Source organism: Leptodactylus fuscus, chromosome 11, assembly GCF_031893055.1.
Source record: "Leptodactylus fuscus isolate aLepFus1 chromosome 11, aLepFus1.hap2, whole genome shotgun sequence".
NCBI classification, from domain to species: Eukaryota; Metazoa; Chordata; class Amphibia; order Anura; family Leptodactylidae; genus Leptodactylus; species Leptodactylus fuscus.
The window spans coordinates 78,879,455-78,893,416 of record NC_134275.1 but is presented as its reverse complement, the minus strand read 5'-3'; the positions used below and the strand labels follow the sequence as shown (position 1 = coordinate 78,893,416).

The 13,962-nt window shown below is 45.3% G+C and overlaps 1 protein-coding gene across 1 annotated transcript in view; it reads left to right on the top strand.

Moving 5' to 3' along the window:
• The window catches only part of SLC44A4 (solute carrier family 44 member 4), a 39,732-nt gene that overhangs the window by 17,985 nt on the left and 7,785 nt on the right, over window positions 1–13,962 (top strand). The window contains exons 4-14 of the mRNA XM_075259309.1: window positions 4,341–4,419; window positions 4,802–4,901; window positions 5,047–5,160; window positions 6,052–6,112; window positions 7,042–7,159; window positions 7,686–7,769; window positions 8,000–8,112; window positions 11,451–11,573; window positions 12,509–12,608; window positions 12,694–12,786; window positions 13,206–13,308. Coding sequence (XP_075115410.1) covers window positions 4,341–4,419; window positions 4,802–4,901; window positions 5,047–5,160; window positions 6,052–6,112; window positions 7,042–7,159; window positions 7,686–7,769; window positions 8,000–8,112; window positions 11,451–11,573; window positions 12,509–12,608; window positions 12,694–12,786; window positions 13,206–13,308 — 1,088 coding nt within the window. The remainder of the gene's footprint in view (window positions 1–4,340; window positions 4,420–4,801; window positions 4,902–5,046; window positions 5,161–6,051; window positions 6,113–7,041; window positions 7,160–7,685; window positions 7,770–7,999; window positions 8,113–11,450; window positions 11,574–12,508; window positions 12,609–12,693; window positions 12,787–13,205; window positions 13,309–13,962) is intronic.

Below are 13,962 nucleotides of genomic sequence, written 5' to 3'. Positions count from 1 at the left end.
CTAGAGAGCCCCTGCCCCCCCCCCCCCCCCATTGGTACCCAAAGCTAAAGGTTTCGAGGAACATTGGGATCATCTATTTATAGAGTACTGTGACTTTAAAAGTAAATCTGAGCTTTCCCATGTAATACAAGTAAGTTATTATAGGATCAGTAGTCGCAGATATCAGCACTGAGGCTTATCACCAATCCTATAATACACACTGCAAGCTACTGAGCCTCAACAACATGGCCGCCACCATAACCCACTAACGTTATCAGGGAGAGATAAGATTATCTGCAAGAGCCGAGTCATAACTTCTAATAGTCTTATATCTAGAGTATTCAGGAACTGACCGTATAAGCACCAGCACTGACAGAGCCTTAAAGAAGCGTGTCACCAGACCCAGCATATCACCCCAGCCCTGCAGATAGATAGGTTAGTGTCACCAGAACCAGCATATCACCCCAGCACTGCAGATAGATAGGTTACTGTCACCAGACCCAGCATATCACCCCAGTCCTGCAGATAGATAGGTTACTGTCACCAGACCCAGCATATCACCCCAGCCCTGCAGATAGATAGGTTACTGTCACCAGAACCAGCATATCACCCCAGCCCTGCAGATAGATAGGTTACTGTCACCAGACCCAGCATATCACCCCAGTCCTGCAGATAGATAGGTTACTGTCACCAGAACCAGCATATCACCCCAGCCCTGCAGATAGATAGGTTACTGTCACCAGACCCAGCATATCACCCCAGCCCTGCAGATAGATAGGTTACTGTCACCAGTACCAGCATATCACCCCCAGCCCTGCAGATAGATAGGTTACTGTCACCAGACCCAGAATATCACCCCAGTCCTGCAGATAGATAGGTTACTGTCACCAGACCCAGCATATCCCCCCAGCCCTGCAGATAGATAGGTTACTGTCACCAGACCCAGAATATCACCCCAGTCCTGCAGATAGATAGGTTACTGTCACCAGACCCAGCATATCACCCCAGCCCTGCAGATAGATAGGTTAGCATAACCTGAATCAATTGGTGTCTTTTTTTTGGGAATCAGTGCCTTTGTTGCTGAGATATCACTGTTTTTGTCAATATGTAACTGAGCTTGTTGTAATACTGAGGGCATTACCATTGCTCCAAAGTAGTAAGCAACAACACCCTCATTGCTCCAAACAACTAATTTGCATATTGACAAAAACAATCTCGGTAACAGAGGCAGCGATTCGTAGGGGGGAAATCACCACTTTATTCAGGTGAGCCTAACCTATTTATCTGCTGAGTTCTGGTGACCGACCCCCTTTAAGGAGGTAAAGAGGACCCCCAACCTCCCCGGTGACATAAGTCAGGCACAATATGTTCCTGAAAATGGACGGGAAGAGCATCAACGAGATTTCGTCTTTGTGAATATGACGGTCACTGCAGCTGTGAGGGCGGGAGGCGTTTCTGCTCTAGTTACACAAAACGCAAAGCTTTTTGTCATTGTGTACATTACCGAGACGTCACTGCTACGCAGGTGTAGATAAAATATATGGAAGGAACTTCTCAGGGCCAAAATCCCAGGACACTTAAGCCCTGACTACAGGACAGTCCCAAGATGCCCCACCCAGCTAATGTCTACAAAAATGCCCCCGATCAGGGTAAATTTACTAAAATGTTCTGCCCACCGTGGCTGTTGGCCGCAGCCTCTTCCAACCTATTCCCTTGGGTCTATTGGCATCTTTGGAGGGGCCGATCTCAAAGGCTTTGAGGGTCATTCAGTACAGAGATCTGAAATATCTGCTATCAAAGTATAGATTTTATAGGGTCGATCCAAGCAAGGGGGGGGGGTCATAGAACCAGCAGGGGGACCCCAGCACCCGTATGTTCATGGGTGCAGAGGTGGCCCTGAAACCTGAGGAAACATGTACAAGATTAAAAAAACATGGACGCTCTTTTCCAAAAACAGCACCCGACCTGTTCATAAGGTATGTACGGTATTGCAACATAACTCCATTTCAACCCATGAGCCATCGGGGCAATAAGTTGGAGGACACAGAGAGAGAACAGCAATGAGGAGGCAGAAGACCTAGGAAACAATCCCCTTGTAGAAACACCATACAATACAAGGATCATTTCCTTGTTCCTTATTAGTAGCCGTAACACTTCGTTGGAATTAACACTTTCTCTGCTAGATTGTGACATGAATATCTAGTCTGAATGTAATGTAATAACATGAATATCTCGAGAGCAGTTAACTATTTCCTTTCCAAGTCATAGATTAGAAGCTTCTGGTCTTCAAAGAGAAGTTGACCTATTTTAAGGCTACTAAAAGTGCAAGTGTATGCTGCTATAATATGTATGGTCTTAGTGGTGTCATGTGGAGGGTCTTAGTGGTGTCATGTGGAGGGTCTTGGTGGTGTCATGTGAAGGGTCTTAGTGGTGTCATGTGGAGGGTCTTAGTGGTGTCATGTGGAGGGTCTTGCTGGTGTCATGTGAAGGGTCTTGGTGGCATAGAGTGGAGGGTCTTGGTGATCTAATGTGGGCAGTCTTGATGGTGTAATCTATAGGGTCTTGGTGATCTAATGTGGACGGCCTTGGTGGCATAGATTGGAAGGTCTTGATGGCATAGAGTGGAGGGTTTTAGTGGTGTCATGTGGAGGGTCTTGGTGGCATAGAGTGGAGGGTCTTAGTGGTGTCATGTGGAGGGTCTTAGTGGTGTCATGTGGAGGGTCTTGGTGGTGTCATGTGGAGGGTCTTAGTGGTGGCATAGAGTGGAGGGTCTTAGTGGTGTCATGTGGAGGGTCTTGGTGGTGTCATGTGGAGGGTCTTGGTGGCATAGAGTGGAGGGTCTTAGTGGTGTCATGTGGAGGGTCTTGGTGGTGTCATGTGGAGGGTCTTGGTGGCATAGAGTGGAGGGTCTTAGTGGTGTCATGTGGAGGGTCTTGGTGGCATAGAGTGGAGGGTCTTAGTGGTGTCATGTGGAGGGTCTTGGTGGCATAGAGTGGAGGGTCTTAGTGGTGTCATGTGGAGGGTCTTGGTGGCATAGAGTGGAGGGTCTTAGTGGTGTCATGTGGAGGGTCTTGGTGGCATAGAGTGGAGGGTCTTAGTGGTGTCATGTGGAGGGTCTTGGTGGCATAGAGTGGAGGGTCTTAGTGGTGTCATGTGGAGGGTCTTGCTGGTGTAATGTGGGCAGTCTCGAAGGTGTAATCTATAGGGTCTTGGTGATCTAATGTGGACGGCCTTGCTGGTGTAATGTGAATGGTCTTGGTGGTGTAATGTGGGCGGTCTTGGTGGCGTATTGTGGAGAGCTTGGCGTTGTAACGTGGACGGTCTTGATAGGGTAACGTAGATGGTCTTTGTGATATAATGTGGATATCTTGGTGGTGTCCTGTCCTTGATAACACGGACCTTCCATTAATGTGAATGGACTCTGTGTAATCCTTCATCTTCCCTGTAATTGCGCTGTCAGGTTTTCTTCTAGATTACAGTTGATCACTGGGGATCCAAGTAGGGAGATTCTTGTACTTGATGTGATCAGCTTATTGTCTGACATGTAACAAGCACCATAGAAATGACCCTACAAGGAGCACCAGACACCCCCTATGAGCTGGACATTCACTAGAGACTTCGTCACGATCAGTCCAGATGACCTATGAGAGTCCCGTCATTAGAGCCGAGGTTACAGATCATGGCAGAGAATGTCGGCAATGTATTGCTGCAACGTATAGCATTGTCCTCAAGTATGATCTACACAACCCAACCCTATAAGACAATATGCTTAGTAAGCCGCCATCTACAATCTGCCGTGTATGGTCGCCATTGGGTTGAATAACGGGTCCGGCCTTACAGCCTCTTGTTCTTCTCTGCACGATTGGAAGTGTCTTTCAGGAGTCTTGCTTCCTACCAAATAAATATCTAGAACTTGTTGCCTTAGGACAGCCCTGTCAGTGTTGCGAGGGATCAGTCACTCGACTATTATATGACTTCAGGTCAAGGTGCTGCGCTCTACGAGACTCTCATTAGTGGTAAAACCAGTTCATCTAAAACATTTTCAAAGAGCAGGTAGAAAGTTTGCTCGAGAATATGGGACTGGAAGGAAGTAAAGGCAAGAGAAGTCCAAGAAGACCAGAAGTCTTCAGAGTGTCGGCGCTCTTTGTTGTGTTTGCTATACGTTGTGTTGTGGCCTAAAGGGTGACTTGAAGCTCCTGGGCCCCAATACAAAATGGTACCATAGGATCCTCCAGTAACCAGGAGCGTACTGTGGTCTATTTCCGAGGGGTTGGGGCCACAGAATCCGACTCTGGATATATATGTGACCGTTTACCATTTCTGCTCCCTCTTATTAACCCTCCTGTCCTCTTATTCTCTAGCCTGGTTGTATGGAGACCCTCGCCAGGTGATCTATCCCCGAAACTCTACTGGAATGTACTGTGGGGTTGGAGAAAATAAGTGAGTATTCCCTCTTCTGACCTAAGCCGCACTTCAACTTCTAAAAACCTATTTCCTATGTCGTACCCTCCCACCAGAAGCTGGACATGTCCTACAACGTGGATCAGTGAAGATGAAACCCTACATGAGCTAATGAATTCTGCACCTCAAAAGCCCCCCGAGGGTCTCATGTCAGGGTCAATAATAATAACCCAAGATTCTGATTTCCATTTCTCCTGAATCTTTCCATTTGATCCGTACTTTATAGCTGTCCTTCTCTCCTTTGCATGGCCCCAATTCCCTCCCTGAAGACCTCCCACTCTTGATGTCCTCAGGCCTGCCTTATGGAGGCTTTGGGGCCCTGCGTCCTCCTCCTGTATCTTCACGTGTATTTGCCTTGCAGGGACAAGCCCTTTGTGTTGTACTATAACTTGTTGAAATGCATCACGAGCACCAGCATCCTGGCCTCAGCAATGAACGGCCTACAATGTCCCACCACCCAGGTAAGCTTCCAAGTTTTGTGATCTTCTCCTTCTATACCTGCAGCGCCCCCTGTCCTTCAGATCTTGTCATAGCAGAGGTTTCCTTAGATCAGTTACTGATTCTTGAGTCTTACGTCTGACACTCGCCTCTCCCTCTACATTTCAGGTCTGCGTGGCGCAGTGCCCGACCAATTTTGCAAGTATTTACTTTGGTGAGCAGAAACAAATGATTCAGCCATATTGTCAGCCTGGCGTTAATCTCAGTACTACTCCTGTCCAGGTCAGTATGGAGCCGAGGATTGTGTAGATTCAGAGTCAATATATAGTAACACGTCTATAGTATAAAGTGTCTCCATATACATTCACCAGTACTAGAGATGGGCAAACCCAACAAGATCCATTTAGCAGGGTTTGCTGGTCAGCTATGGTCTGACACTCTCCTTCGCTCACCTCTCGTGGACTCACTCGCCATCCCCTTTAGTTATCGCCTGGCCTCCTATGTCTAGACCTCGACAACATGCGCCGACGTCCTGACACCTTATGTCACGCACCATGACATTGGCACGCCCTACGTAACCACTGAGGCCCAGTCAAAGGCCTAAGTGGTCCTCAGGGCTCGTGACATCACCCGGGTGGATGGAAGATGTCTGAAGAGGACCCAGGCGAAGTGAGGGAAGGTGAAGATGAGTGTGCATAATGTTCTTGGGCCTCCACTAATTACTCTCTGGGGTCTGAACAGATGTGGATGTTGAACTCCAGAAATTTTGGATTTAGAGAAACGTTTTGAAAATTTGTAACCAGCCCCATTCCTTACAGACTACGAGATACGACTCTAACTAGTATCATAGTCCGAAAAAAATAGTCCATCTGGTTCTGCCTGTTATAAAACCTGCATGAGGGAGAAGTCCGCTCTCCTCACCATGGGGAACATTTCTAACCAGTTCGGTAATTTGGTAATCCGATAACCTGTGCAACAAGGCTCAGCCGTTTAGAGATGGTGCTGGTGCTGGAGATCCAAGATGGCAGCCGATCACTACTACTCCGATCATGGTGACAAGTCTAAACACTGGATAAAAGCAGCAGAATAGTGAGCGCAGCTCTGGAGGATAATACAGAGTGTAACTTCTTATGTAATAAATATTGTCTTGTCTTTGTTCAATTTTTGTTTCAGGGTCTGTATGAAATTGCTGCGAAGGAGCTGTGTCCTGAATTTGTGATCCCAAGTAATCCATGTGAGTACGGAGAGAAATATGATTTTTTTGTTTTCTTTAGATACCTCAGAGAGGCGGCCCCTGCTCTAATGGCCGATATGGCACAATATTATTTTAGTATTAGCGTGGTGATTATCTGTGTCTGATGACTTCAGGCATGGCATGATGATGTCACTAGACCCTGATGATGATATAATGATGTCACTAGACCCTGATGATGATATAATGATGTCACTAGACCCTGATGATGATGATGTCATGATGATGTCACTAGACCCTGATGATGTTGTCACTAGACCCTGATGATGATGACATGATGATGTCACTAGACCCTGATGATGATGTCACTAGACCCTGATGATGATGACATGATGATGTCACTAGACCCTGATGATGATGTCACTAGACCCTGATGTTGATATCACTAGACCCTGATGTTGATATCACTAGACCCTGATGATGATGTCACTAGACCCTGATGTTGATATCACTAGACCCTGATGATGATGTCACTAGACCCTGATGATGATGTCACTAGACCCTGATGATGATGTCACTAGACCCTGATGTTGATATCACTAGACCCTGATGATGATGTCACTAGACCCTGATGATGATGTCACTAGACCCTGATGATGATGTCACTAGACCCTGATGATGATGTCACTAGACTCTGATGATGATATCACTAGACCCTGATGATGATGTCACTAGACCCTGAAGATGATGTCACTAGACCCTGATGTTGATATCACTAGACCCTGATGATGATGTCACTAGACCCTGATGATGATGTCACTAGACCCTGATGATGATGTCACTAGACCCTGATGATGATGTCACTAGACCTTGTCTCTTAGCCCAGGATGCCTTCCCATAGGTCTAGGGTTGACTCTCTTATCTCAGTATATGTATTCTATGTATGTTTGAGCCGGTCTTTCTATTTCTAGTCATTAACAGGTGTTTCCCCAGTGCAAATCTCTCCTTTCCGACTGATTTTACCATCCAATGGCAAGGACAGACCATGACCGGAAACGACTCGAGAAACAGTATAGTCAACGCGACCAAGTAAGTATCGCCTTCCCTTTACCCCTCCATTAAATGGGTCATCCAGGCATGGCTACCTTCTTTCAAAAATAACTCCACTTCCTCTTCTCAGGAAGTGACATCATGTCCGTTGGTCACATGACCATTCAGATAAGCGTGACTGAGCTGCTGCATGGACATGTGACTAGTGGACGTGATGTCACTTCCTGAGAAGAGGAACTGGAGATCTTTCTGTAAAAAGGCAGCCATGTTTTCACATCTTAGACATCCCCTTTAACTCCCTTAGTAGATCTCTTTGTTGTAGATGTCTTATTCACCATTGTGTGTAGACTGTAGTTGATCCTTCGCGTCTCACCGGAGCAGTTCTCTGCTTATATGAAGACTTCCTAAGGCTTCATGCACATGACCGAGGGTGCAATCCGCGCACGTTCCGATGTTCCGTTCCAATACTTATACAGCAGATATGTGGGAACAGAATGGAGCATCGGAACACACACGACCTTCACATGAAGACTTACTGGTGCTCCTGTTCTTTCATTTTTTTCAGCCAAATATTGGATTCCTTCAACTTCCAGAACCTGGGAAAGAAAATATTTCAAGATTTCGCCAGGTCGTGGTCCTGGATCCTCATGTGAGTGATGATGTAGCATCAGATATCTCAGTGTAACTTAGAGGAGCGCTCCATGGAGCTCTGATATGTTGTTATATCTAGTGCAGGGCCTGAGGGGGAGGTGCATGACATGTACAAGGACCACACAAAATGTCACGCTCCGCCCCCTCAGGTCTTACAGGGGGAATAATAAGAATAATCTGAGTAAGAAAAGCTAACAGTCCATCATCTTCCATCTCCTTGTGTCACAGAGGTTTGGCTATAGCGATGGTGGTAAGCCTCCTCTTCCTCATCTTACTGAGGTTCACGGCCGGTATCCTGGTGTGGCTGCTCATCATTGGTGTGATCGGGGTAATCGGATACGGTAAGTGCACGCAACTACATAATGATATGTGCACAGTGACTGCACCAGCAGAATAGTGAGCGCAGCTCTGGAGTATAATACAGGATAAGTAATGTAATGTATGTACACAGTGACTGCACCAGCAGAATAGTGAGCGCAGCTCTGGAGTATAATACAGGATAAGTAATGTAATGTAATGCATGTACACAGTGACTGCATCGGCAGAATAGTGAGCGCAGCTCTGGAGTATAATACAGGATAAGTAATGTAATGTATGTACACAGTGACTGTACCAGCAGAATAGTGAGCGCAGCTCTGGAGTATAATACAGGATAAGTAATGTAATGTATGTACACAGTGACTGTACCAGCAGAATAGTGAGCGCAGCTCTGGAGTATAATACAGGATAAGTAATGTAATGTATGTACACAGTGACTGCACCAGCAGAATAGTGAGCGCAGCTCTGGGGTATAATACAGGATAAGTAATGTAATGTATGTACACAGTGACTGCACCAGCAGAATAGTGAGCGCAGCTCTGGAGTATAATACAGGATAAGTAATGTAATGTATGTACACAGTGACTGTACCGGCAGAATAGTGAGCGCAGCTCTGGAGTATAATACAGGATAAGTAATGTAATGTATGTACACAGTGACTGTACCGGCAGAATAGTGAGCGCAGCTCTGGAGTATAATACAGGATAAGTAATGTAATGTATGTACACAGTGACTGTACCGGCAGAATAGTGAGCGCAGCTCTGGAGTATAATACTGGATAAGTAATGTAATGTATGTACACAGTGACTGCACCAGCAGAATAGTGAGCGCAGCTCTGGAGTATAATACTGGATAAGTAATGTAATGTATGTACACAGTGACTGCACCAGCAGAATAGTGAGCGCAGCTCTGGAGTATAATACAGGATAAGTAATGTAATGTATGTACACAGTGACTGCACCAGCAGAATAGTGAGCGCAGCTCTGGAGTATAATACAGGATAAGTAATGTAATGTAAGTACACAGTGACTGTACCAGCAGAATAGTGAGCGCAGCTCTGGAGTATAATACAAGATAAGTAATGTAATGTATGTACACAGTGACTGCACCAGCAGAATAGTGAGCGCAGCTCTGGAGTATAATACAGGATAAGTAATGTAATGTAATGTATGTACACAGTGACTGCACCAGCAGAATAGTGAGCGCAGCTCTGGGGTATAATACAGAATAAGTAATGTAATGTATGTACACAGTGACTGCACCAGCAGAATAGTGAGCGCAGCTCTGGAGTATAATACAGGATAAGTAATGTAATGTATGTACACAGTGACTGCACAGCGGAATAGTGAGCGCAGCTCTGGAGTATAATACAGGATAAGTAATGTAATGTATGTACACAGTGACTGCACAGCGGAATAGTGAGCGCAGCTCTGGAGTATAATACAGGATAAGTAATGTAATGTATGTACACAGTGACTGCACCAGCAGAATAGTGAGCGCAGCTCTGGAGTATAATACAGGATAAGTAATGTAATGTATGTACACAGTGACTGCACAGCGGAATAGTGAGCGCAGCTCTGGAGTATAATACAGGATAAGTAATGTAATGTATGTACACAGTGACTGCACAGCGGAATAGTGAGTGCAGCTCTGGAGTATAATACAGGATAAGTAATGTAATGTATGTACACAGTGACTGCACCAGCAGAATAGTGAGCGCAGCTCTGGAGTGTAATACAGGATAAGTAATGTAATGTATGTACACAGTGACTGTACCAGCAGAATAGTGAGCACAGCTCTGGAGTATAATACAGGATAAGTAATGTAATGTATGTACACAGTGACTGCAACAGCAGAATAGTGAGCGCAGCTCTGGAGTATAATACAGGATAAGTAATGTAATGTATGTACACAGTGACTGTACCAGCAGAATAGTGAGTGCAGCTCTGGAGTATAATACAGGATAAGTAATGTAATGTATGTACACAGTGACTGTACCAGCAGAATAGTGAGTGCAGCTCTGGAGTATAATACAGGATAAGTAATGTAATGTATGTACACAGTGACTGCAACAGCAGAATAGTGAGCGCAGCTCTGGAGTATAATACAGGATAAGTAATGTAATGTATGTACACAGTGACTGTACCAGCAGAATAGTGAGTGCAGCTCTGGAGTATAATACAGGATAAGTAATGTAATGTATGTACACAGTGACTGCACAGCGGAATAGTGAGTGCAGCTCTGGAGTATAATACAGGATAAGTAATGTAATGTATGTACACAGTGACTGTACCAGCAGAATAGTGAGCACAGCTCTGGAGTGTAATACAGGATAAGTAATGTAATGTATGTACACAGTGACTGTACCAGCAGAATAGTGAGCACAGCTCTGGAGTATAATACAGGATAAGTAATGTAATGTATGTACACAGTGACTGCAACAGCAGAATAGTGAGCGCAGCTCTGGAGTATAATACAGGATAAGTAATGTAATGTATGTACACAGTGACTGTACCAGCAGAATAGTGAGTGCAGCTCTGGAGTATAATACAGGATAAGTAATGTAATGTATGTACACAGTGACTGCACAGCGGAATAGTGAGTGCAGCTCTGGAGTATAATACAGGATAAGTAATATAATGTATGTACACAGTGACTGCACCAGCAGAATAGTGAGCGCAGCTCTGGAGTGTAATACAGGATAAGTAATGTAATGTATGTACACAGTGACTGTACCAGCAGAATAGTGAGCACAGCTCTGGAGTATAATACAGGATAAGTAATGTAATGTATGTACACAGTGACTGTACCAGCAGAATAGTGAGCACAGCTCTGGAGTATAATACAGGATAAGTAATGTAATGTATGTACACAGTGACTGCAACAGCAGAATAGTGAGCGCAGCTCTGGAGTATAATACAGGATAAGTAATGTAATGTATGTACACAGTGATTGTACCAGCAGAATAGTGAGCGCAGCTCTGGAGTATAATACAGGATAAGTAATGTAATGTATGTACACAGTGACTGCACCAGCAGAATAGTGAGCGCAGCTCTGGAGTATAATACAGGATAAGTAATGTAATGTATGTACACAGTGACTGTACCAGCAGAATAGTGAGCACAGCTCTGGAGTATAATACAGGATAAGTAATGTAATGTATGTACACAGTGACTGCACCAGCGGAATAGTGAGCGCAGCTCTGGAGTATAATACAGGATAAGTAATGTAATGTATGTACACAGTGATTGTACCAGCAGAATAGTGAGCGCAGCTCTGGAGTATAATACAGGATAAGTAATGTAATGTATGTGGATTACATATTCACTATCAACATGTTCTCTTTTGTCTTTGTCCCCAGGTATCTATCACTGTTATATGGAATATGACACCCTCAATAAACAGGGGAAAACTATATCTAATGTGGGCTTCACTACCAACCTGAGTGTTTATGGCAGTGTGAAAGAGACTTGGTTGGCTATCTGTAAGTCATAGCCACATGTCACTAATGTTCAGTTGTTTTTGTGTCCAGTAACCTATAATAGCCACGTTCCCTCAAAGTAGTTGCTTAAAGGGGTTGTCTCATAACAGAAAATAATTTTAGTATGAAAACGTTCATGACTGTTTGATGGTGGAATTCACAGACATTTGCCATGTCATGACTTCTACAGGAGTGTTACATGGCGGCCATTCAGATGAATGTGGGGTTTCATGGCAGCCATTCATATGTATGTGGGGTTACATGGCGGCCATTCATATGAATGTGGGGTTACATGACGGCCATTCAGATGAATGTGGGGTTACATGGCGGCCATTCAGATGAATGTGGGGTTATATGGCGGCCATTCAGATGAATGTGGGGTTACATGGCGGCCATTCAGATGAATGTGGGGTTACATGGCGGCCATTCAGATGAATGTGGGGTTACATGACGGCCATTTAGATGAATGTGGGGTTACATGACGGCAATTCAGATAAATGTTTGGTTACATGGTAGCCATTCAGATGAATGTGGGGTTACATGGTGGCCATTCAGATGAATGTGGGTTTACATGGCGGCCATTCAGATGAATGTGGGGTTACATGATGGCCATTCAGATGAATGTGGGGTTACATGACGGCCGTTCAGATGAATGTGGGTTACATGACGGCCATTCAGATGAATGTGAGGTTACATGGCGGCCATTCAGATGAATGTGGGGTTACATGGCAGCCATTCAATGCAGAGGATTTTGTTTTTATAGGGTGAATGGATAGGGCACAGCGAAACATTCGGGGCACAGCGAAGCAGAGGTGTCCCATTGCTCAGACCCCCGCCCCTTAATATGATATATAATAACACAACTGATAATACACATATATACATTCTATATGATGATACCAGGATATTTATACGGTATAATTCCCCTCCCCCTCCAGTAATCATCCTCGCGGTGGTTGAGGTCATTCTGTTATTGCTCCTGCTGTTCCTGCGGAAGAGGATTCTTATAGCGATCGCTCTGATCAAAGAAGCCAGCAGGTGAGTGGGGGAGGGGCAAATAAGGGGCGGCTTGTGGTCCGAGCATAAACATTAGACAATAACCGGGGTCTCTTTCTCTCCTCAGGGCTATCGGTTACATTATGTCTTCCCTGTTTTATCCCATTGTCACCTTTGTTCTTCTGGTTGTCTGCGTGGCGTACTGGGGCATTACAGCGCTGTATCCTTTATAACGTGTCATCGCTCTAGTATACGCCTTCCTGATAGCGAGATTTAAAGGGGTTGTCAGTACCAGATAAAAACATGACTGTTTTCTTCCAAACAGCGCCCCATTTGTCCTCAGGTTACACAAGGTATTGCAGATTACCCTATTTTAAATTTGCTGATTTGCAATACCACACACATCCCATGGTCAGGTGTGGCGCTTTGTTTTCAAAAGGGCAGTCATGAGTTTCTTCTTCTGGACAACCCCTTTAAGAAGGGCTGTAATCGTGGTCATGAAGGTCCTTCATATGTATGTTTTGTGGTGGAGGGAGACTCATGTCTACCCCTGTTCCCTTAGTCATAAAGAGACAACCTGAGCCTGGTGCGGTGGGAGGCTCGGGTATGAAAATGGTGGATCCTTAACGTATAACACAGGTACCTGGCCACGTCTGGCGCGCCACTATATGTAGTGACTGCGCCAAACACCAGCACAGCGGGGTGCACAAACATAACCGGAAATCAGACCTGCGACCCAATGGTGAGTATAGCTCAGGTAGTAGCAATGTATGGCTAGGACTGTTTATATAATTGTCACTTAAAGGGAGTGGATCAGCAGACCCAGCATATCACCCCCGCCCTGCAGATAGATAGGTTACTGTCACCAGAACCAACATATCACCCCAGCCCTGCAGATAGATAGGTTACTGTCACCAGAACCAGCATATCACCCTAGTCCTGCAGATAGATAGGTTAGTGTCACCAGACCCAGCATATCACCCCCAGCCCTGCAGATAGATAGGTTACTGTCACCAGAACCAGCATATCACCCCAGCCCTGCAGATAGATAGGTTACTGTCACCAGAACCAGCATATCACCCTAGTCCTGCAGATAGATAGGTTACTGTCACCACAACCAGCATATCACCCCAGCCCTGCAGATAGATAGGTTAGTGTCACCAGACCCAGCATATCACCCCAGCCCTGCAGATAGATAGGTTACTGTCACCAGACCCAGCATATCACCCCAGCCCTGCAGATAGATAGGTTAGTGTCACCACAACCAGCATATCACCCCAGTCCTGCAGATAGATAGGTTAGTGTCACCAGAACCAGCATATCACCCCAGTCCTGCAGATAGATAGGTTAGTGTCACCAGAACCAGCATATCACCCCAGCCCTGCAGATAGATAGG